Source organism: Daucus carota, chromosome 4, assembly GCF_001625215.2.
Source record: "Daucus carota subsp. sativus chromosome 4, DH1 v3.0, whole genome shotgun sequence".
In the NCBI taxonomy this organism is placed as follows: domain Eukaryota; kingdom Viridiplantae; phylum Streptophyta; class Magnoliopsida; order Apiales; family Apiaceae; genus Daucus; species Daucus carota.
In genome coordinates, this window is record NC_030384.2 from 48,352,562 (window position 1) to 48,376,762 (window position 24,201).

The 24,201-nt window shown below is 32.8% G+C and overlaps 4 protein-coding genes across 4 annotated transcripts; 1 reads left to right on the forward strand and 3 right to left on the reverse strand.

Annotated features, from left to right (window-relative positions):
• Window positions 1-2,332: 2,332 nt before the first annotated feature.
• Window positions 2,333-3,923, reverse strand: LOC108216764 (aspartic proteinase nepenthesin-1). The gene has a single exon (XM_017389602.2). The coding sequence runs from the start codon at window positions 3,786-3,788 to the stop codon at window positions 2,436-2,438; it is 1,353 nt and encodes a 450-aa protein (XP_017245091.1). The 5' UTR covers window positions 3,789-3,923; the 3' UTR covers window positions 2,333-2,435.
• Window positions 3,924-5,177: 1,254 nt separating this feature from the next.
• LOC108215517 (ras-related protein Rab7) lies at window positions 5,178-9,084 on the reverse strand. The gene is made up of 7 exons (XM_017387993.2): window positions 8,826-9,084; window positions 8,677-8,703; window positions 7,183-7,282; window positions 6,906-7,052; window positions 6,333-6,413; window positions 6,101-6,246; window positions 5,178-5,500 (listed from the first exon to the last, which is right to left on the reverse strand). Exons 1-7 carry the CDS (start codon window positions 8,876-8,878, stop codon window positions 5,437-5,439), a joined length of 618 nt encoding a protein of 205 aa, XP_017243482.1. The 5' UTR covers window positions 8,879-9,084; the 3' UTR covers window positions 5,178-5,436.
• Window positions 9,085-10,615: 1,531 nt separating this feature from the next.
• LOC108217503 (senescence-specific cysteine protease SAG39-like) lies at window positions 10,616-11,995 on the forward strand. The gene is made up of 2 exons (XM_017390331.2): window positions 10,616-11,124; window positions 11,207-11,995. Exons 1-2 carry the CDS (start codon window positions 10,692-10,694, stop codon window positions 11,812-11,814), a joined length of 1,041 nt encoding a protein of 346 aa, XP_017245820.1. The 5' UTR covers window positions 10,616-10,691; the 3' UTR covers window positions 11,815-11,995.
• A 756-nt stretch (window positions 11,996-12,751) lies between these two features.
• Window positions 12,752-17,293, reverse strand: LOC108218802 (ketol-acid reductoisomerase, chloroplastic). The gene is made up of 10 exons (XM_017391921.2): window positions 16,844-17,293; window positions 16,626-16,718; window positions 15,771-15,836; window positions 15,534-15,674; window positions 14,786-15,013; window positions 14,591-14,708; window positions 14,372-14,511; window positions 14,075-14,242; window positions 13,719-13,874; window positions 12,752-13,324 (listed from the first exon to the last, which is right to left on the reverse strand). The coding sequence occupies exons 1-10, from the start codon at window positions 17,135-17,137 to the stop codon at window positions 12,956-12,958; spliced, it is 1,773 nt and encodes a 590-aa protein (XP_017247410.1). The 5' UTR covers window positions 17,138-17,293; the 3' UTR covers window positions 12,752-12,955.
• Window positions 17,294-24,201: the final 6,908 nt, after the last annotated feature.

The window sequence follows — 24,201 nt, forward strand, 5'->3', positions numbered from 1 at the left end:
CATTAAAGGCACAATAAAGTCATCATTAATGACACCCATAAATGGTTTTTAAATTTTGAATCTTTGAAAAATAATAAAAGTAAACAATTTTCAAATTTGGATGGTAATTGATTATAGCTTAAGAAAAGTTGACTAATCTCCATAATATACAGACAACACATTTAAGGAGCATTAAAACACATTTAAGACATATAAATCCAAAACCAATTTCAAATTTAAATTTATCAATTTAAGATAATTCATTTGTATACAAACGGTCAATTAATTATTCAAATTAAAGCATAATTTACTCAAATTAAAAACAAAAATACAAGTTAATGCATGTAGTGGAAAGTCAAATTCCAAGGATAAACAAATTTAAAAAGGAGTCAACTATCCATTCAAAAATAACTGATTTTAAGATTTGCAATTACTACTATTAAAACCAAATAATATTCAAAATTACAAATCTAAAACTAGAATCACGGAATAAAATTAGTCAGTCAGGCTAATCTAATATTGCAACACGCACTAATTAAGTCACTAGTGCACCGGCTCCACCGTCACCATCCAAGAACCGCAAACAATTATCATGAACACTAGCGAAAAAACTAAAAATCGAACATGAAGATACAAAACACCAAATGTAACTGATAGGAAGATCGATAATACCTATCCAATCTTTTCAAGTTCGGACAAAAATAGATAGAAAAAGATGAGAATTGGATACGAAAAACAACCCAAACAATAATAAATTTAAGCACACAATTATACCTAATCATGAAATATGAATCATCTCACAATAATATATACAATAAAACAAAAACCAATCACATAATCATAATCATGTAGGTTTATGTTTTGAAAAGATCACACCTGTTTTTTTTAAGTATTTCCGTAGATCTCCAAGACAATTTGCTGATGAAGGAGGTGTTGACAGCGTAGATGGCGTTGCCCAAAGATTAGTATAGAGTCGGATATTCTTTCCTTAGCCATGGCGCTTAGATCAAAGATTAAAAGTTAAAAAGATACGTTAAAAAGAAAATAGCAATGTTGGTGAAGCATGATCTGAGAAGGGTGGCTAATGCGGTAGGAGTGGGACAATGGTGGTGTGTTCGGGGACAAACGCCCGGTAACGAGTCCCTCACTTGACACCCCACAATCAGCTGATTCTGCTCCACCCCAGTAAGCCCAGTCACCTAGCTTCTATCTTAATTTAGGTGTATATCAACTAAAAATATATTTTGTTATTAAATATCAATGTAAAATTTTAAATTATAAATATCAAATTACCTGTCCAAACTGATTTAGTTCCGTACCGTCTGCTTTTTGTTGGTTCAAAAATAGGTACACGGTCCGACATTTGGATTAAACGATCGCAGGGAAGACGCAGCTAGCTCGTAAACGATACGCACACAGTGTATATTGTGTGACGTGTTAAAAGTTTCGAGTGAAACAATTAATCAACTAACATAGACAAAACAGTGTTAGCTCTAACACTACGTGGTCCGGTGGTTTAGCTACAATAACATTGCTTCTTCCATAATTCATGCATGTTCGTGAAGCACTATACCTTTAAGCAATGTGTAATCCAGGGATAATATGATATTTCTCGGTATCCGCTGCATATTAAATAATATGCATATGTGGTGCGTGATTGAATATCTCACAAGTATCAGAACTGTTAATCCCGAATATCGGGGTTCGATAATTGTTCATCTCGAAAAATATTAGAACATATTTATTTATAAGGTGAAGATAAAATAATGTTATTATTAATAAATTTAATTTAGTTTTTAATTATTTGTTATTTTAAATATATATAAACCTGGGGACTTTTTTTGACAAATATGATTTATAGCCTTACAAATGAGTATCCGTTCTACGAGCCAGTATCGAACCCAGGAACTGGGACGACAAATGATAAGTTTTTAACCATTAAGCTATAATATATTTTTATATATAAATTGAAAAATGTACAAGCTTCAAAGAAACGGTTGTTGACCTCTACTTTCTTCAGCTTCGTCCGTGTTTATAAGTGTTACAAGTGTCATGTTAAATTTAATAAATTTACTATGTAAATTGAATAAATTTTATTAATAATCCATTGAGAATTTGTTAAAGTTTTTCTTTTTGTTAGAATAAATTTGTTAAGGTTAAGTACATATCATCCCTCTATTGATAAATTTGTATAATTTTTTTAAAATATTAATTATTGTCATTTACGAGTTTGATGTGGTTATGCCAGAATATATTAACACAACACAGACAAAATGATTTTCTGATGACATAAAAATTTCAAGATATCCAGCTAACTATTATTTATGAAAAAATTATGGGAAAACTAAGCAGCTAGCCTTAAATCCTTTCTGTATATAAACATAATAGAATCAACAATCAAACAAGAAACGCATGCATAACGTCCGTAACAACACACAACTCAAGTACTAACATGATCACAACTTATCACACTCAGTTGGCATGAAAGACAACGTCTGAGCCTTGAGATCATGAAGCACCATCATATTCTGCTGCTGCACATTCCCGAATATCGACATTCCTTGTGAACTCCCCATGGCTAAACACACAACTCCGATACTCGAATCCGCAATCATGTAGTTCTCGGCTGGCAAATCGAGACTCCCTCCGTCGAAATGGAATAATAGTTTCGGGACCTCGACGCTGTCAACGTTTGCGGGTAATTTGAAGCAGACGTCGAGGCCCATTGAGCCAGAGTCGTCTACGGGTAACTTTGTTTGTGAAACGAACTCTTTTTTTATTTCGTCGAATGCGGATTCTTCGAGGTACGTGATGGTGGTGCCAGAGTCGATGATGAGGCCTCCGCTCCCGTCCGCGTCGTTGAGTGCGAAGACGGACTCATCGATTGATAGCTTTGTGTCGCCCACTGTGATGCCTTTGAGTGAAAGGTAATAAAAGGAAGGGAATGATGGGTTTTTTATGAGTGGAGTCGATATCATTTTTCCGTCAGATTTGGATTGCGCGCTCGCGGCTTGCCCCATGAAAAGTGTACTCGTACTAGTTTCGTCATCAATCGATGTTAAACAATACGAGAAAATTGGCTCGTCCATTTGCGAAATTAACGAGAGCGGGCCTCTCCCGAGGCCAACGAGTCCGGCCCCCTGGCTGAACCCGCTGCCCTCGTTATCCGAACCGCAACCGAAACCGATGTTCGGGACTGAGACTTTCCCGAACGTGAAAGTCTCGGTCGCCAATTCGCCTTCGGTCGAGGACTGATCACCGTAGGTGTAAAGATACTCGCAAGACTGTTTACTTTTGCCGCAAGTAAACGTCGGTAGAGCCGTGCATAGTTTATTCGAACACGGTATCGCCGAATACGAAGACGATTTCGACGGATCAAAAATCGGCGTCGCCTGATCGAAACACTCGTCACAAGGCTTGCATTGCGTCCATATTAAATCACTCCCCGTATCCAAAATCGCTGAATATAATTCGGCTGGAGTTCCAATCGCTATGTCCATTAAATACTCGCCGCTTCCCGCATGCACTTTCGACTTCGCTGACGATGATTTTGTCGTCTCAACCGCTATCGAATACGACGACAATTTGTTAAGCCTTTGTAGCCTGTTTTTCCCGCGCTTGATTGCGCGTTCGAAGAGCTCAATTTTGGTTAAATTCTTGCCATAATCGCGGTGCGTTAAGGTGATCTTGATGCCAGGTGTTTTAATCGATTTGTTTAGAGCTCGTCTCGATGTCGAATCGGCTGGGGAGATTAAGAACAGGAGAGTTAACGACAGGGTTAGGAAGATGAGTGAAGAGAATGAAGACATGGTTGTGATCAAGTGGCTGAGGGAATGTTGTGTAAGAAAGTGGAAATATATATAGAAGTTTTTTAAGTGGGAGAAGAGGTCTTTGAGTACGAAGTGTTAGAACGTATGTAACGTGATTGCCAAAAAAGTGGGAGAAATTAGAGGGTCTGATGACTATTTATTAAGACCAAGGACAGAAGTCACAGTAAAATATGTCTGGTGTACTCAAACAAGTTCTTTACTAATATAATTTATATTAAAATATATTTATATAATGATATAATTTGTAGAATGCAATTATTAATATGAATGCTTATTAAAAAAAACCTTGGTATTATGATTATAATTTGTTTATTAATTAATTAAACAGACCCCGTAGGGACTGAATTATAGTGTTTAGACAAATACTAAAATACGAGCATGCGAATAACAAATTTAGGAGATTGATAAATATCTTTTATAATAGTGTTTATTTATAAGAAAATTTTCAGGAGAAAGGTGATGCGTCGAGCTTTCTCACCAGTTTGGTAGTATAGCATGGTGTTGCTGACTGTAGGTTTAATTTTTCTATATATTGATTTTGGGGGTGGGTCTGTGGGGTGAGAATAACAATCATAATAGGTCAGAAACTTGGTTGAGAAACAACTTTGATGTGCTTAAAATACCTAATTATTTTCCTTATCACCATCATAGAGATTAAGACTTTACAGCCACAACTTGATAGCTCGATTGAATTATAAAACACATTTCTATCCATTCATGATCATTAAAGAAAAAGAGAATGATGAGCTCTTCCTATTTTAAGTTATTATTATATTATAAATTAAAGATCCAAAATGAATAAAGCATTGCTCTAAATAACATCGTTAATATTTGCTTAAACATACGTAGATACTTTGAGATTAATTAATTGTAGCATTTTAGATGTGGTGGGTCACCTGATTTTGTTTACCGACAAGACCACACCACGATATACACATATGTGCTTGTTTTTATGTCACGCTTTCTTGACAGAAGATAGCTCCAAGATATTCTGTTTCAATTAGGTAAGAAGTTGTACGTTTAGTTTCGTCGATTTGTGTACAATATTTGTATCCAAATAGAACATTCTATGATACACCAAAAACTTGACGCATCCTTTTCACAAACATACGATGGCTTCTATCAAAAGAAAATGTCTGTGCAACAATGTAAACGAAGAAACTTACACTAAAGATATGAACTGTAGATTGCTTCTAGTTGTTCAGTGTACACTATATGCATCAGAATATCTCCTACCCCTTCATACGAAGGTTTTATATATAGTCGCGGTTGAACTACAGGCACACATTCTATTGTGCTAGGCATTAATTAAGATGCACAGAACAAAATTGCTTAAAGCAGTAGTAAACTCTAATCACAAGTGAAAAATATGGTAACCAGCATCCAGCTATTTCAATAAAAGTATCTACACTTCATGCACTAAATTTGATAAATAAAGAAATGACAAGTACTACTCTTCTGAGGTACTTATAAAGGAGCCTGAGGATAATGAAATCGCGCAATCTTAGTATACAATGATTACAAAAAATGAACACAACAAAATAAGCAAGGGAAGCAATAGGAATCAAAATGACCAAGAAGCCCCCGTCAAATCATATGCAATGCAGCACTAACGGTCACAACCACCTCAACACGCACAACCACCTCTTTGCTCTGTTTCCGTGACAGCATCAGGGATACCCTGAAAGTATCTGCACATATTACAAATGACATTATTGAATCAACCAGATATATCATACATATACAAGAGCCAAAAAGAAGAGTCAGTACGTGTGTGAGTTCAGAGGACAGAAGAAACAACACGACGAAACTGGCTTGTAAAACTCTACTCCCTTAACAGGGTGTCCGTTCCAGTATACCACTACTCAACTGAAGTTCATAATCTATTTACATAGATTCTGTATAAGTGACATTCATGATTCTGTCACTAACAAAGCATGGTTCTACATCAATATTGAAAAACAAAGCAAAGCAGCAGGTTTCTTCACTTCATAAAATGATTCTGTAAATATCTCAAGGAAAATTTAATAATATTAATTTTCTATAACAAGTGATCAAACACCATCGATCATATATATGAATTTGCAACTTGGATTTCTATTCTCTAAAGCAAGTATCATATTGCAAAGTTTAATATGTACTACTTATCCTACGCGAATCCACTATGGCATTTGCAACCATTTGAGATGCTTTTGAAAACAGAAACTATATATTAATTCAACAATTTCATAAAAACATAAATATTCCAGCTAGCAGAATTGTCTGTCAAAAATAATTAGTATATAACTTACATGTCCTGATCATGCTCATTGGCTAAGGCTGCTTTTGCAATAGAAAGAAATGCAGCATCAACATTGTAATCTTCTTTAGCAGAAGTCTCAAAGTAAGGGATATTCCCTTTTGAAGCACACCAGTCCTTAGCCTTCTTCTCAGAAACCTGTACTCAGATGCAATACAGTAAGGGACTGCATGTCACTACCACTTAAGTAAACATTTTCTGACATGTTGCATTCAAAACCTTACCACTCTGCTATTTCCACCATCTATATCAATCTTGTTTCCAAGCAAGATAAAAGGGAACGTCTTGGGGTCAGCTGGATTTGCCTACAATTAAAATATTTATCATTACAATACTAAGTATAATATTAGGGGATTTCTACGTTCTAACAGTAAAGGTGACCTTATATCTGCATGTAGATATGCTAAAGAGCCACAATGGTATCTAATATGTCCAGGTCAGCATGTAACATGATAATAATTGGTGGTGGTGGTTGGTGTTGGTGGTGGTGGTGGTGTGTGGTGGGGGGGGGGGGGGGGGGGGGGGGGGGGATACACAAGTATTTACAGTTTAAAATAAAATATCTAAGATATTTGTGTCCTAATTCTGACTAAATAATCAGTCTTAAATCAACTGTAATCAACCTTATTACATATAATAATGTTTTACATCAGATCTATTTATATTCAGCATATATATAACACAATAGAAATAAAATTTTCATAAATATGTACCAGCCTACCATGAATCAACTTATAAAATTAGAATATAGAATGACTGGAATCTAATACAGCAATACAATATGTCCGTAAGAAAACCTGTTTTAGAAATTCTTCATGCCAATTCTCAAGAGTATCAAACGACCTCATGACATTTACATCATATACTAGAACACAGCAATCTGCCCCTCTATAAAATGCAACCCCAAGACTTTGAAATCTCTCCTGCCCAGCAGTATCCCATATCTGTTAATAAAACATATTTGGTTACCACCAGAAAAACATCAGCACAGCTCACATCTAGCATATATGTAAATGTGTAACATAAATAAATAATACATAAAGATAAAGTTACTGAAGGGGTAAGAGAACCCACTTGAAGAGTAACAATCCTGTCATCAATTTGCAATTCTTTGGTGACAAAATCAGCTCCAATAGTAGCTTTGTATTGCTGGCTGAATTTCTTGTGTACATATCTAAAATAGAGTAAAAGACCCACAATGCCAATTAACACTAACATGATCAATATTCCATTTATGATGCCATGATTTAAAGTTTGCACTTGACCACCATAATATATAGGATGAGAATGAATATTAGTTCAGTTTGTAAGTAACTAATCAGAATCATCCACATGCTAACTATAAGTCGCAGTCGTGTTTGGGATTACATAATACAAAGTGGATTCAGAACAATAATATGAGATCCAAGCATGGTTCTTACAAATTATAATCTGATCTGAATCTCAACTATTCTCTTATCAAGAAACAATCAAATTTACGAGAGTATTGTTAATCGTCTATACCAAACAGTAAACCATGAGCTAAACAATTTTGTATGTTGGTCTTGGAAATATTACTGAAATACATTATTAGCCTATAACTGTTTTCCTCAAACTATGTGCATACAACTACTATCAAATTGTATTACCTGTTAGTAGTTTAATGTTTTCACGAAGAAAATATTAATCCATAAGAACATTATTATACTCCCTGCTGTCGATATTGTAATGCGTTCCGACTTTTTGTGCATAGTAGTATAAGGTCACTAAACTATATATCTACACAAATATATGTCGAACTACTTGTAAATTTAACACTCCTATAATGCAACACTCAGCATCATACAAGATTTATGAACTAAAGATTTTATTAGAGAGCAAGTTTCCAGGAGAGCCTTTCTCTTTCTGAATGAGTTCCTATTTCTCGCAACATACTAAATCAGTTTAAACTGCAACTAGTTTAACTAGCAAACAGTAAAGTAACTAAATACCGTACGGCTTAAGATGATTTATGTGATACCATCACATCATAAGCACACATTTTCCAATTCATCCAGCCAGGCAGTAATTATAATCATAAAAACGTTATTATGCTCTCTCCTGTCAGATTGTAAGCCATTTTGACTTTGTGTGTAATATAAGGTCACTAAACTATATAACTCCGCATATATTTGATTTACCTATACTCGTCTTACATAGTCTGATTCTAAATTTTTATTTGAAGTAAAGAAAACAGAATATATAATGTACAGCATACAGATAACATCTATAGGCACCTTAAATTGCAGGTACTATAGTCGAAACTACTTGCATTCCTTCTCAACCGGAGGCGTAGCATACACTATCACTTCATTTTCACGTAAATTCCTTAACTACCTAAGATTTGCCCTAAACAATAACCACCTAACCTCGATAACAACCTCTAACCAAAATTCAAACAAACTCAAGCCACGCAACTATCGAGAACTCAAATTCTCGACTACTTAAACTCACAAACAACGATCTCTAACAAATTCGTCAACAAACCTAAACATAAACACAAATCAAACACAGAATTAACATCACAGATCTAATTAATCAAAAGGATACTGATTCATCAACGAAGTCTTCCCAACCCTAACAACACAAAAACAAAATCAAAATCAAACTAATTAGAACTCGAATTAATCACAAACACAAATAATTATCAAATAATTCGAAACATATCGTTGAATAATCATGATTAGTTAAATACTTGCCCGCTGTCGCCGAGAACGATGACTTTGAGAAGCGTGCGTCGCCGCATCGACATCGCTGAGTAGAAGAAGACGATACGAGTCTTGAATCGGAGAGTGAAGATGACGAGTGTGAGTGTGATTTTATATAAGCGAAAAGAGGATCTGTTAGAGAAAGGGGCGCCAATTTCGATAATATACACAACTACGAAAGCTTGTATGGCTTTGCAGTGTGTGTAATTTTTTATTTTGTTTTTTGGTTTTTCGGTATTAACTATGTGAGATTTTCAAAGGAGTATCAATTCATCAGAGAAACTATAATTATTTTAGAATATAAGAAAATTATGTACATCTTTTAAATTTTAAAAAATAAAATTATATGATCTATGTTATATTAATTCTTTTAACGATGATAATCAGATTTATGATGCAATATCGGTTTAAATAAATTTTAAATACTACTGTAGATTATCTCGGAAATAATTGTAATAATGATTTTGATCTGTTTTCAGATTTTGTTAATCTAAGTTCATTTAATATGATTGAGTGAGATAAGACGACAGATTCAACAAATAATTAATGTGTGATGGTTATTCTTGTAAGTCGGCCCAGACATTCAATTTGCATTTTGCAAGTCGGCAGTGGTGTTGATAATGCCCACGGTCCCGCAAATGTTTTCGGTATATTAGGGACTTTTAGAATAGATTATTTATAGGTTGGACCCGAATTCAGTTTCAATATACAGTATGCAGTTTCGATATGCAGTATGCAGAGTTAAACTGGAAAAATGGCTGCATCAGAAAATGTACTTAAACTGAATAAGCAGCAGTCCCGTTACTTTGTAGTCACTACGATATATTATTTTTTTTTTAAATGGCTTAAATGTATTTAAACCGAAGGCTAGCTCTCTTGCACCTAGGCTAATTGTGAGAGCTGCTCACACACTCGTATTCATCGCTTATGACAGTCCACTTGTTTTTGTGCCTCTACGTGAAATCGAATCTATGATCTTAGGATGGTAAGTCCCTAAAATCACGTTTTCAAATCAACTGGAACATGGCTCATCAGATGTATCATTGTCCGTTCTAATTTTGGTCTTTTGGGAAATTTTTCTCTGTGACGTTTAGTTTGTAGAATTAAAAACTACTCGATTAATTTCATTAATCATAAATCTAAATATTCTGAAGTATTTATTGTTCATTTAGATTATTAGGATGTCTTTAACATAGAATGAAATCAGTTTGAAAGGTTTTGAAATTGATATCGAATTAAGTTGAAACTATGAACTGTACAAATTCTTCGCGCAAGCGGAGTTTTTTCTGAAATTGTGGGCAAGTAATGCAGAGTGCGCTCAGGCAAGAGCCAAGAAATGAATACAGGTGAACTGGGAAAGCGTTGAAATGAATGCAGACTACAAAGCATAGATAATAGTATGGTAGTATTAGTATGAGACTAATCTTCAATTTAATTTTGTTAATGACTGTGCATTTAAACATAATGCAACATTGCAAGGGACGAAAATGCAGTATGGATACGATTAATCAGTTGTCGCTTTCGGAGTCTTATGTTAATGTGAGTTTAGTTATGTTAAGCCTCTAATTTGTAGTTTGCAAGAATGCCTAAAGAGAATAAATAAAACGGCAGGGTTCAGAAATAATGCAGCACTTGAATACAAGCGAGTGGTTAAGTTTAATATATTTTGCGTTTTTGTGATTTTTAACGTATGCTACAAAAGATTGTTTTATCTCAGCGTGCTACTGGATAATGACATTGAAACTCGAAATGATACCGCAACAGTTCAAAATGCATCTCTATTTAAACTCAAGGCCTCTGCTAGATTCTACAAGTTCACACAGCAAATTCAAAATATTAAACCTCAATACAAAAGAAATGGTTACCAAAAGTCAGTGTCAGTGCATATGTTTGGCTACAATCTTCGTCATTGGGACGTTGGCTTCACTAGCTGAATCCCGATCCCTCAATGCAGCACCTGTGCTTGAGAATCACAAATGGTGGATGGCTCATTATGGTCGTGTGTATGTAGATGATGACGAGAGGAGCATGCGTTCTAAGTTGTATGAGGAGAATGTAAGATATATTGAGTCGGTCAACAAAGCCAATAACAGACCTTACAAGTTAGGCATCAATGAATTTGCAGACCTTACTAATGAGGAGTTCAAGACCGCGAGGAACAGATTTAAGAGCCATGTGTCTGCACAATCAACAGCTTTGTTCAGATACCAGAATGTCACTGCTGTGCCATCAGCCATGGACTGGAGAAAGAATGGCGCTGTAACACCTGTCAAAGACCAAGGCCAATGTGGTAAGAATTATAGTGCAAATGAGTTATTAAAAAAAAACACTTTTTGATGTAATGATACTTTCTAACACTTGAATATATGTAGGATGTTGCTGGGCCTTTTCAGCTGTGGCGGCTATGGAAGGACTTACGCAACTAAAAACAGGAGCACTGATATCTTTATCAGAACAGGAACTGTTGGATTGTGACACCAGCGGTGTGAATCAAGGTTGTGAAGGTGGTCTAATGGACAGTGCTTTTGAGTTCATTCAACAAAATCACGGCCTGTCCACTGAGGCAAGCTACCCCTACAGAGAAACTGATGGTGCTTGCAATGCCAACAACGAAGCCAATCATGCAGCCAAGATAACGGGACACGAAGATGTGCCTGCCAATAGCGAGACTGCATTGCTAAAGGCTGTTGCTAATCAGCCAATTTCTGTGGCCCTTGATGCAGGGGGTTCAGACTTTCAGTTCTACTCAAGCGGTGTCTTTACTGGAGAGTGTGGTACAGAACTGGATCACGCGGCAACTGCTGTCGGCTATGGCACTGACACTGATGGAACTAAGTATTGGTTGGTGAAGAACTCATGGGGCACAACCTGGGGGGAGGAAGGGTACATGAGGATTCAAAGAGGTGTCGCGGCAAAGGAAGGCTTATGTGGCATAGCTATGCGAGCATCCTACCCTATTTCAAGTATGAAACTACATTAAAACTATCGGACATCTTTATGTGGTGCAATATATTAGTATCTGTAGAACTTGTGAGTTTACAGTTTTTTATGTGAATTGTGTACTACTTAGAGCCATGTATCAGCTTCTGTAGAAGTTGCTAGCACCTGCAGCAAACAAAGCTTGTATTTGTATGTAGGATCTATGTTATGAGATACTGTACATCTGCAATTTACATTTACAGTATGATAAAGAATTATTTAAAGTTTAGATGTAAGAAATATTTTATACTCCCTCTGTTTGGATATAATAGTCGTTTGACTTTTTTGCACACACTTTTAAGAACATTGATCGCACATTTAAAATTATTATTTTTAAAAATTTCTTTTTGTGAATTAAAATATATCACTAATACTTTTATTCACAAAAAAAAAATTTTAAAAATAATAATTTTAGATGTGCGGTCAAAGCTCTTAAATGTGCGTGCAAAAAAGTCAAGAGACTAATATATCCAAACAGAGGGAGTATTGACCAAGTCCTAGCTTGGTGCAACACAAACTACACAAGGCAAACACTGAAACACAAGCCTCTCCTCACCTTGTTGCGGTATTTTGCTAGAAAACATGTTAAAAATTATTTAATAAGAAAATTTATGTAACTGTTTTTTTACCGACTTTTCTGTTAAAAATTATTTAGTAAGAAAATTTATGCAACTATTTTTTTACCGGACACTTTTACGCTTATTATTAACTTTTTTACATTTAATAACAGTTGTAAACTCCCCAACAAACCACTAAACGAAAAATTATAGTCACGTTCATTTAGACTCCAGGCCTAGGTGCTACCATTATGTACAGGGCTACAGGCTTTGTCCTAACTCCTAACCCTTTAACAAGGCATTCCAGCTCAAGCTTGATTGAGAAAAGCTGAGCTAGGCCTTTAATTATAGATATATCAAAGACATTAAAATCACAGAAACTTGACTAAACGAAATCAGAATACGCATTTTTAAAGAGTTACCATCCCGACAAAATCACAAACATAAACTTCTCCCTCATACTGAGAACAATACATATTAGAACAACATCCTGCATACAAGCAGACGACAATAAGATACAATGCTCTATTACTTATAAGCCTCCTAATCCAACACTCCCATTTTATTTGTAAGTGCGAACAATATTTAGTTGCTAGATTGGCGGAGCTCTGGACGAACAAAATCAGCGTCTGCAGGCACTGAAATGTCCACTGATGGTCTCAACTGGGCACAGACTTCAACTGCTCCATGCACTGGATCTGACATGAAGTTACTAATGAGATCCTGGTTGATAGGAGCACCGTTGTCAACTGCTACCAAGGCTTGCTGGGTGAGAATGTAGTCAAAGCGTGGAGCCCACTTTCTTGAACCCAGTCGTGCTGTCGTTGAGCAATTATCCACCATGAAGGAAAGTCCACGAGCATGCATGAATGGATTTAGAGAATCTACTGACTCGATCAGACTCTCGTTTATGATCTCGGAATACGAGTGCCCTTTTTTTCTCAGGATTTCAATCTGTTTGATGGAGATAAAAATATTGGTTGTAAGAAACTATTTCATACTTATATAACAGATTTTCAGTAATTTCCTTTCATAGTTGACTAAGCCATATAATCTGTTGGTTTTTCTTATGGTGTCTAGATAACTATTTGCTTTTATAAAATTAGAGTACTGTCTTCTACAACATAATAGATGCCTAGATAAGACAGCCTATCCCAAACAGAAAACTTAACTCACGGATATCACTAATTTTGGAACAACCCTCCAGATATGGGACAAAATTTATTTTTTATTTCTTTTGATAATTATCTGGCCCGATAATTTAATGACACTAAGGTAGTAAGGTGTGTGAATACTATAGTTACAAAACACTGTCCAATTCCTATATGGAACATTGAAGAAGGGTTACCTGAGCCATCATTAGAGCCACATAGACACCAGCAGTGAATGGATATAGTGGGCCTAAATCACCCTTTGGCCGTGATGCACGGACCCGCTCACCTACTTTCCACATCCGTGTTTGATCAATATTTCCCATTGGAAAAGCGGGTAGGCCTTCTTTCTCCTGCAAAACAGACGATCTCCTTTAAGTTGGTTATAGACTTAATGACTTAATAGTATATATCAAAAAACATCACAAAGAACTAATAAGGCAAAAAAAATTATTTGCATGACAATGAGATAGATTTGCACAAGTAAATTGTGGGAGATATAGATCAATAACATAATACCAGTCAAGTTTCTAAGAGAAATTGTGTAACATACATAGAAACGACGTCCGGCCAATACTACACTCCTGATCTCATTACCACTGGCTACATCTTCATAGCACTCATATAAGATTTCCATGCATGGATAATATGAGGCACTATATGCAACCTCAAACTCTTTTTTCTCATCTTCTGACAATGAATTGTAGACTGCCAACATGCCCTATCAACAAAGCAAAGAAATGAACCATCATCAATGGGGCAACACCCAATAGTGGGAAAGATGTATAGAAGACCATTAAAAATCAAAACAAGCCATTCCAGTCTCTATTAAATTTACTTATAAGCCAACCTTCGAAGATATTGTCTTCGATATAATCCCTGTTATGCCTTCTACAGTATTCTTATAAGCCAAGTCTTCACTCATCCCATTCTCAGTATACCTTCTAAACAAGGATTCCACAATACCGTGAACAGCCCCAAGCAAAATCCCTAAAAGTCAAGAAACTGGAAATTAGCCAACATCATTAAATGACTGAGAGCTGGCTTGCTTTTAGAGCAAAGAGGCTACCTCGTTCTCCGAATATGTCACTCTTGTACTCCTGTTCCAGTGTAGTGGCAAATGTAAATGGAGAACCGAGAGCAACTGACCAACCAAGAGCAACATCTGTTGCTCTACCATCAACATCCTGCCAAGTTATCATAGAACCTTACAAAACAGTATATGGAAAAATATAACTAGATTACGAGGATGGAAACTACTGACCTGATGGACGGCAAAACTTGCATTAATGCCTGCGCCATTGACTTCCTTACCTTGCACATACAGGCGCCTCACTGATGGACCCATTCCTTTGGGACACACAGCTACGACGCTTATGTTTTTTGGGAAATCAAGGCCAAATGACTGCAAATGGCCTAACAGGAAACCATGAGAAAGCCCAAGTATGCTATTAGGCTTCATGTATGATAGCACCTTCTCATAGTTATCAGCCTGCAACCGAATGATATACATAAGTTGATACAGATGTAGTAAAAAAAATGATAGATACACCAACACAGTTCATATTTTTTTAGATGTTAAAGACTACTAGGAAAACAGCAATGACAATCCAGTCTTGATATGAAGTGAGCATCTGGTGGAGTTTGTTCATTTTCTTCCTACTGTTCAAGTCTCTATTAATACGGTTGGAACTGGAAAATACACCTATTGCTTGATTGCGAATTATTTCACAGAATATTTTTGAAAATCCAAAAATATCATGCAAGAGAGATAATAACATTTTGGCAGAAAGTGAACAAAAAATGTGATTACAATAAAAAAACAGAGCAAGTACATTTCAAGATATTAGAATATCCGATATAAAGCAACCTAAAAGTTCCAGCACAGAGCTGATCACAGATTTAAAATTTAATCAAATAAAGAGTCTACATGTATGTGCAAGCACATAGTATTCATGTTGCAATTTGTGAAGACTGTCTAGTCAAATTGACATGACAGAAAAAACACAGACCTGGGCTGCATCAGAAATCAAGAGCAAGACCAAGTCACTGCCGGATATAGTCTCCCATATATCTCCTAAGGTACCAGTCTCTTCAGTAAATCCAGCAGCACGGGCCTCAGCAAATGAACGAGAACCCTTCCTCAGACCTATCTGTATTGTAAAACATTACCAAAAAAAAGGGCTTCAATAGAGAGAAAAAGAAACCAATCATCGTTTCTGAGGGTGGATAATGCAATAGATAGTTACCTTGACCACAATATCAGATTTTGCTTCTACAAGAGAATCCTTTAAATTCTGGGCTTGAGCAGGGCCCTGTGGATGACCATCAAAAATTTAATTGAGAAACAATACAAAATACTCCCTCCGTCCCAGTCAATAGTATACATTGGGGGACGGGGGCGCGGCACGGACTTTAATGCTTCAATATAGTATAGTTCTGTAAATTATTTTTAAGATTTTCTTTTTTTGTATAAAAGTATAACATTTATATTTTTATACAAAAAAAGAAAATCTTAAAAATAAGTTGTGGAACTATGTTTTATAAGAGCCTTAAAAAGCGTGTCGAGCAGTGAAAAAGAAACGTATACAATTGACTGGGACAGAGGGAGTATTAGTTTGTTAATTAAGGGAGATAAAAAAAGGATCCTTCTACAAAGCATTTCATGCAATCCACCTCATGAAGGAAAAAATTATGATTTATATTACATTTCATGTCGGTCAAATTAAGTAACGTTTTTTAGCTAAGTGCCTCATTTTTATCTTAAATTTAATCAGAGTGCCCCTTCAATATTATATAGTAAGTTCCAAAGGTCTCACACAAGCAAAAGAAAAAAAAAATTGTAGCTAGATGTTAAGCTGACACTTAAAACTTTAAACCACTCTCCATTCATCTCAATACAAGTACATGAGAAGGTAAAGCGCAAACTTAAGCCTGCCAAAGCAGTAAACAATTATTTCAAACTTCACATATAACATATTAATCAATCATAGTCCATTTACCCTGTCACAAATATTTATCGTGATTCTATAGTTATACTATTATTATACAACATGATGACACCATATAATTAGAAAGGACAAAGAGAGTAATCATATATGTACCTGAGAACCCCAACCGATAACACCGATTTGCTTAATACCCTTGAACGCCTCCGGCAACAAATGGAACAAGTCTCTTCCTCCCCTCACAATATACTACACAACATTATCAACAAATTAATAAATAAACACAACAAGAGTAACAATTAAACTATTATATATAAACAATTAAACATATAAATAAATTTCAAAAAGATGAAATAAAAGTTTCAAAAAAAGACCTCTTCATGACCAGCAAGAGAAATCTTCTCTTTCTTAAACACGGAAGTCTCGAAATCAAGAATAGCGGGAGGAACATTAATCGACGGCGCCGACACCATCCGAGCTCCAAGACCCGACCCGAACCCTTTACCCGAAACCCGAGCCTTGAGCGAATTTATCGCGGTTCTGGAAGCGCTTGAAGCGAGAAAGCCGAGAGGGAACGCTAGGGTTTTGGATTCAGGCTTCAAAGCCTTGGTCGATGAGCAAGTGGTTGAAATGGAGGAGGGTGAAAATGAAGTAGCCGCCGCCGCCATTGTTGCTGCTGTGTGTTCAGAGTGTGTGTGTTTAGATGAGACTGAGTGGGCGGAGGTGTGTTTGGTGTGTTTATATAAGAGTCGTGGATTGGGGATTATTTTATTCTTGTTTTACGGGCTAAGCTTAAACTGTGTTTCAGTGCCAGTGAGTTAGCCAATGGGGTCAGGGATATAGCTGGTTTAAAGGGGTTCGGGGGTTTGGGCTTTATGAGAATGGGCTGTTGGGTTATGGAAAAAGTTGTCTGTTCGGAGGGTGAAGGGGCAATTGCTTTATTATTATATTCTTTTTGGAGTTGGAGATTGTATTTTATAACGAGTTTTTATTTAAAAAAAAAAAAAAAAACTTGAGTTAGGATCATGCCAAGACTATGACCATTTTGCAGCGGATTTTTGTATTCAAAATGAGTTTGGCTTTGACATGTGGTGCAACTTACAGCTAATTGAGGGCTGTATTACACATGTACAATAATATACGAGTTCACTTAAATGGAATGAAATAACTAAAAATAATATAAAAAATTATACTATTTTATGGAGAAAAAAATATGAAATAATAATAACTACATATGAATGTCATTGGATACGATAAAAACGATAACGAAACATGATTTCACGTGCTGAATTTTATATTGTCATATATGTATGTTGCTCGATGGAGTTGTTGCTTTAAGTCCAATCATCACACTCCTTATTTTTACGGATTTAGATAATAGAAACCAAATCTCAGTATTGGAGGATATAATTTTTTTCACAATTTTTGATTATTTATATTTTAAATAATCATTATTTTACAATATTTCAGAAAATCAAAACAGAACTTCAATCTCGAAAATGCTTAAACATATGACATGGAATTGATATATCAACTCCTTGTGGGGATGACTCCGGTTGAGCAAGGATCTCAAATTTTATAATAAATTTTTAATAATTTTAGATGAGTGGTAATTTAATCGTATAATAAGATTTTAAATAGTGTGCATTTTTTGCACTTATATTTCAAAATATAAATAAATATTAAATTTAAATTATTTTTATTATACATATAATCTCAATTTTAAAAAAATGAACAAAGAAAATAAGCTATATTGAAAATAACTTAACACAACTTGTGCTTTTAACGAGTTAAAAAGCTAGTAATCCTAAAGTTAATTAAGAAAGACTTATAAATTAGACAAGTCTATTATTCATTGTGTAAATAATTTAAAAATTAATTATAAATTTACAAGTTAGAATTTGAAATTTGAAAATTTTATTTTTTTAATGTTTAAATTTTATTTTTAAATATAATATATCAAAATGTAAAGAATCATCTTAAAAGAAAACTTATATCATCTTGTTGTTATAATAATAATTTTCTTACTTGAATAGTTATGAATATAAAAAATACCAAATAACTAATTTTGAAAACATACTTACACTTACAAATAATTTCTCATTTATAATCAAAAATCACATCTTTCAAATTAAGTCAAGTTTTCTTATAATTATTCTTTAACCAGGTTCAGACTTAGTGCTGATTATTATGTAATTTAAATTCTAACTGTCGTTTACAATTATATTTGTTTTGTGATAAATATTATCGGTCGAGCATTATTAAATAGCCGTGGTGAGTATATTCTCTTTTGTCCCGATACATCCGGGTTCGACTCCAACTCTTACGGAATATTATTAAACCCCGTTTGTAAGGCATACAAGAAAAAAATTTATTATCAGCCATTTGTACATGACCAAAAAAGATCCCGGCGCAAATGTAATCATAGTATCAATAGACACACTTAATAAAAATATTTTTTAATGCCCAGTTTGAAGCAAGCAATACAGATCACTCATTTAACATTGCGACTGGAGATTTTGAAAAGATAAAAAAACTAAAGTTTCTACTGTAAATGACCAAACAGCCCTCGAACGGCTTTAGGGTTTGGTAAATCACCTATAAATAATCGCATTCCAGCTCTCTTCTCTCCTGGGCTTGCGCTTATTTCTCTTGAACTCTTCTATCTGTTCTAATTTCCAACTTTCATTGTTTATGAGTATATGTGATTTCATTAACGGATGAATATGAGGAAAGTGATGGAGGGTGATTTACAATGATCCAGTTATCTCCTCGCTACGTTCTTTCTGATTCGTTCGATTTTTGTTGAATTCAATTGTATGTATTATCATATATGAATGTATATTCGATTTTATATCGATGAAATTGAAAATGATGAGATCTGTAAATCTTAGGACACCTTCTGACACAGAAAGACAATGCTCTGTGTATGAGAACAAGATTTCAGTTTCTGATTTCTATCTTTTATTTTATTTATTCGTTGAATCTGTATTTTTTAGCACAGTTATTCAAGTTTAATTCATGGTATTATAATGAATTTTCTGATGTCATTAATTATTCTTCTGTAATATGGGTTGTGCAATTGCCGTGACGAAGTAGGAACTGCTTATGTGTTTTGCCCCAAACTTGTATTATTTGCCTATTTAGTTTTTTCAATTGTAACAGACGATCTTCTTACAAATATTTGTTGAGTAAATGTCACTTTGAATTTTTGGATTTTTTGCAGATCGATCCTCTTCTATTAAATCTTACATTTCACACCTGCCATCTTTTTTGAGGTGTCAAAATGCACTTAAATGATAACGGCCGTCTAAATCTATCGTTAAGATCATTCGAACCAAGGACAAAGCAAAGCAGTAATTGAAGAGGTTATTGAACAGCCCTTCATGTACACACATATATACGCCACATATAATAATATTTTATCGTGTTTGAGATTATAATAATATTACTAAACAGATTTTTTTAATTATATATTTTATTTTAATTGTGTTATAAGAAAATTAATTAATAATAATTTATTTACAACCCTTTTCTTGTATAAAAACTTCATCTGATTAAATTCGGGAAATAATCATTATTTAAAAATATAATTTTTAGAATTTGAAAATAATATAATTTTAAATATAGCTTTTTTATAAATTCAGTCAAATAAACATCTTATTCATAAATAACTTTCTTATAAATTCAGTCAAATAAACATTTTATATAAATATATATTATATTCTAATTAATTAAAATAATATTATTATTTTAAATTACGAAAATAGTATAAAATATATTATATTCTAATTAATTATTTTTTAATGGTATTAGTTACAATGATTAGCTATATTTGAAAAACAGTTATTATTTTTATTTTTAAATTTCAACGGCTATCTTTACCAAAATGATTGTTAATGAATTATTAATAAAAAATTAATTATATTATTTAATACAAGTGAAAATAAATTAGATAATTATATTTAATGATATAGTTGTAATATTTTAAATATTAGAATAATTAGTTAACAAACACTAGTTTTATATACTATAAAACATTAAACTATTTTTTTATATTAGTAATTTTATAAATATATAATGTATATTAAAATAATTTTTTTTTTGATAAAATATTCTATGCAAAATAGAACCCACGGCTTTTGCAAATAAAAACCACCCATATTAACATCACCTGACTACTGCACTGGAGCGGAGCATGGTTCGGTGGTGTAACATAAAAGGGGAAAACCAAGGGTAATTGGTGTAATTACATCATTGTCCTTGTGTCAGTTAAAACTAACGGCGATTTTAAACGGCTGTTAGCATTTAAGTGCATTTCAACGCGTTAAAAAAGATAGCAGATGTGAAATGCAAAATTTAATAGAATGAGACCAGTCTGCAAAAAGTCCAAAACATAATGAGTGCAAAGTGTCATTTACTCATATTTGTTTAAAGAATTAGAATTCTATGCGAAACTTTATTTGTATACAATTTTGAGCACTTGTAAATTGAGTATTTTAACTATTAGAATTTACTATTTGCAGGCAATTGTAGGCCGTGTTCTAAAAATAACCGATTTAATCGGATTAATCTTCTATGTTAACTGATTTGATTTTTGAAATCCAATTAATTTTTATAAATTTCTCTTAATCAAAATATATGTAATAATTTATCAAAATTAAAATACTATGTTAGATATGAACAATTATAAAATTTATGATATAATAAAAATATATTTATTAAATAACCAATATAATAGTAATTAATATTAAAATGCATCTGAATTTCATTCCGATTAATCTCTGATTTTTGATTAATCCTAAAGTACATCAACTGATTAGATCTAATTATCGATTTCTATAAGGTAGGTGTAAGAATTTATTCAGAGCAACTCTAAGAGCATCATAATTCATAAACACATCATACATAATTTTGGTCAATCTGGTCTTTCAACCCAATAAAAATAAATATAATAAAAAAAATAAAAATATTAAGTCACTGAAAAATGTATCTCCAACTAACTTCAGGTTTTAAGTCGGATTTTGATTTATTTTTGACTTTAAACCGACTTCTAACTTATTACATTAATAGACATTTTTCAGTTTAAGTCCGAATTTTAAACCCAACCTTTAATTGGTTACATATCTAACTTCTTTACATTTTTTTTATATATATAAATCTCCTTCCGGTTCAAAATCCTAAACAAATAGTTACTCCCTCCGTCTCTAAATACTTTTGTTATTTGTGTTTTTCACGTTTGCCAATACACACTTTTTGGTCGTTAATATCTTTCATTTCGTATTAGCATTAAATATAAAAACTTCACCGTATTAAAATACTTGTGAATACGAATCCAACAAAATCATTCATAACTATATTCAGTTTTATAAATTAGATGTAAATTAGTAATTTGTCACATGTTATGAACAATATCGACATCACAAACAGGAAAAAAAAAAAGAAACGAAGAGAATAGCATTATTCAAAAATTCTACTATCCGGGCGTGACTAATTTCATGACAATGCCCTTTACAAAGTTGACGGTGCCCTCTACAAACTTGGTAGCGATTGTTTGAATGATATTCCAGAAACAAAAACAATAAATGTATCATTAACATAAGCAATTATTAACACTTTATAATCGTCATAGTAATATTCAAAGGTCATTTCAGTACATGGGTCAAAATTGATGCCATCCTTAATTGAGATTTCAATGAGTATAACTTAGAATGTTTGCACAATTTGTTATCTTTGTATAGGATAATAATGTCGATAATATTAGTATCGTGGATAATATTATGCAACGGTAAAAAAATGTTGTGCTACGGTAAATAATTATATAGTTTGAATATTAATTTTTTGTTTTTAGTGTCATTATTTTGGTATCGAACTTTCTCATGAGGGACATAAGTTATTTATTAGAAAAGAATTTAGATGTTTACAAAAATAAACTGATCATAACATTTAATGGAATCAATTAAACTATCAAATATAAAAAATTCGAATAAATGAAAATTGAAATTTGAAAATTAGACTAACTTAAGTGAAAAAATTAGAAAAAAATAAATATATAAAAAACAATATTAGATATGATTTTAACATAACTAACTCGACTAGTTAACGTAAAATAATTGATGTGTTACAAAATATTAGATCCCTTGTTTTCGAATCTGGATTCGTCACCGCATGCCTGATGCGGCACAAGTTGCGTGGACCCAGACAAGTGATAGACTTGTTATCATCATGAAGAAACAAGAAATTGATACTTCATTATTATAAGTATTTCTTTAAAACTTTTTATGTCCCTATTCACGGTTTATAAAAAAAATGCAGAACTTACGATTTGTATAGTTGTGCAAAAAACATTGTTTACTTAAAAATCATTTAATATTTAAAATATATTTTTTTATTTGTTAACGGATGGATTACGATCTGCACATTTAAAAAACAACATTGTCCAAGTGATCACTAATGTTGATTTCAAACCCTTTATGTGGTATATAACATAGTTGAAATAAGGTATTTTTCAACGTTAGGGTTTAAGAGCTGAGTTGGCTTCTATTTTGTTGAAAAATAATGATGGTTTTTTTAATTAATCTAATGAGTAAATATGAATTAAACTAAACAAATTTATTTGTAAATTTAACTATAACCGGATGCATCTGGTAGATATAATATCTAGTTGGTATGTTGAATTTTAAATTAATCATAATAGATGCGATGCATCTGTTGGATGGAAGCTCATCATGTACTATCTCAATTTCATATTACGTGTCCTTTTTTATTATTAGATGGTCGATTTGATCCAAATTTAACCATTAATTAAAAAAAAATATTAATTATTATAAAAATTACAAAAAATGGGGTTTTAAGGAGATTAGACGTATTTTCTAATATAATAAGTTTATTTTTTATCTTTTTAAGTTGAATAATATATATAATATTCTTTGATACTTAAAATATTTAAATAAAATTTTGGAAGGAAATTAATATTATATAACATATATCTTTGTATAAAATTTTTGTTACTGAATTTAGAAAATATTATTTACAATTGATAACTACAATTTGTAAATGTAGTCGTTAAAAGTTGAAAATAGTAAAATGATGTATTTTTAAATTTATAAAATAGTCTTTTTAATTTTAAAAATTATATTATTTAAAAAAATTTAAATAAAATTTGGGAACAAAATTAATTTTAAAAAACTATACCATTTGCATTTCAAAATAAAATTATTTAATTAATTAAATAACATAGATTCTTGTATAAAAAATTCATTTGACTAAATTTGGAATATACTTTATTTATGAGTTTTATTTACAATAAATAACTACTATATAATAATTTAGTCATTAAAATTTTAAAGTAGTAAAATAATAAATTTTTAAATAATAATATTATTTTAATTAATTAAAATAAAATATATTTATATAAAATATTTATTTAACTGAATCTATAAAAAATCATCTGTGAAACCTATTCACAATAAATAACTATTATTTAAAAATATAATAGTTAGTATTTAAAAATAGCAAAATAACAGAATTAGCTAATCATTAATCATTACACGTAATATTAGTTGTAGGATAGTTAACAATTCTAACTCCCAAGGATATGCTCTCCGCCCGATAGTTATTGGGAATGCCTGACTGCCACTGGGCTTAAAAAATGACAAAGATAATTACTCCTATGATCCAAATCTTTCTAGTAGTTGAGAGAGATTTAAAGCCCCCAGGAAAGTAAATAAGC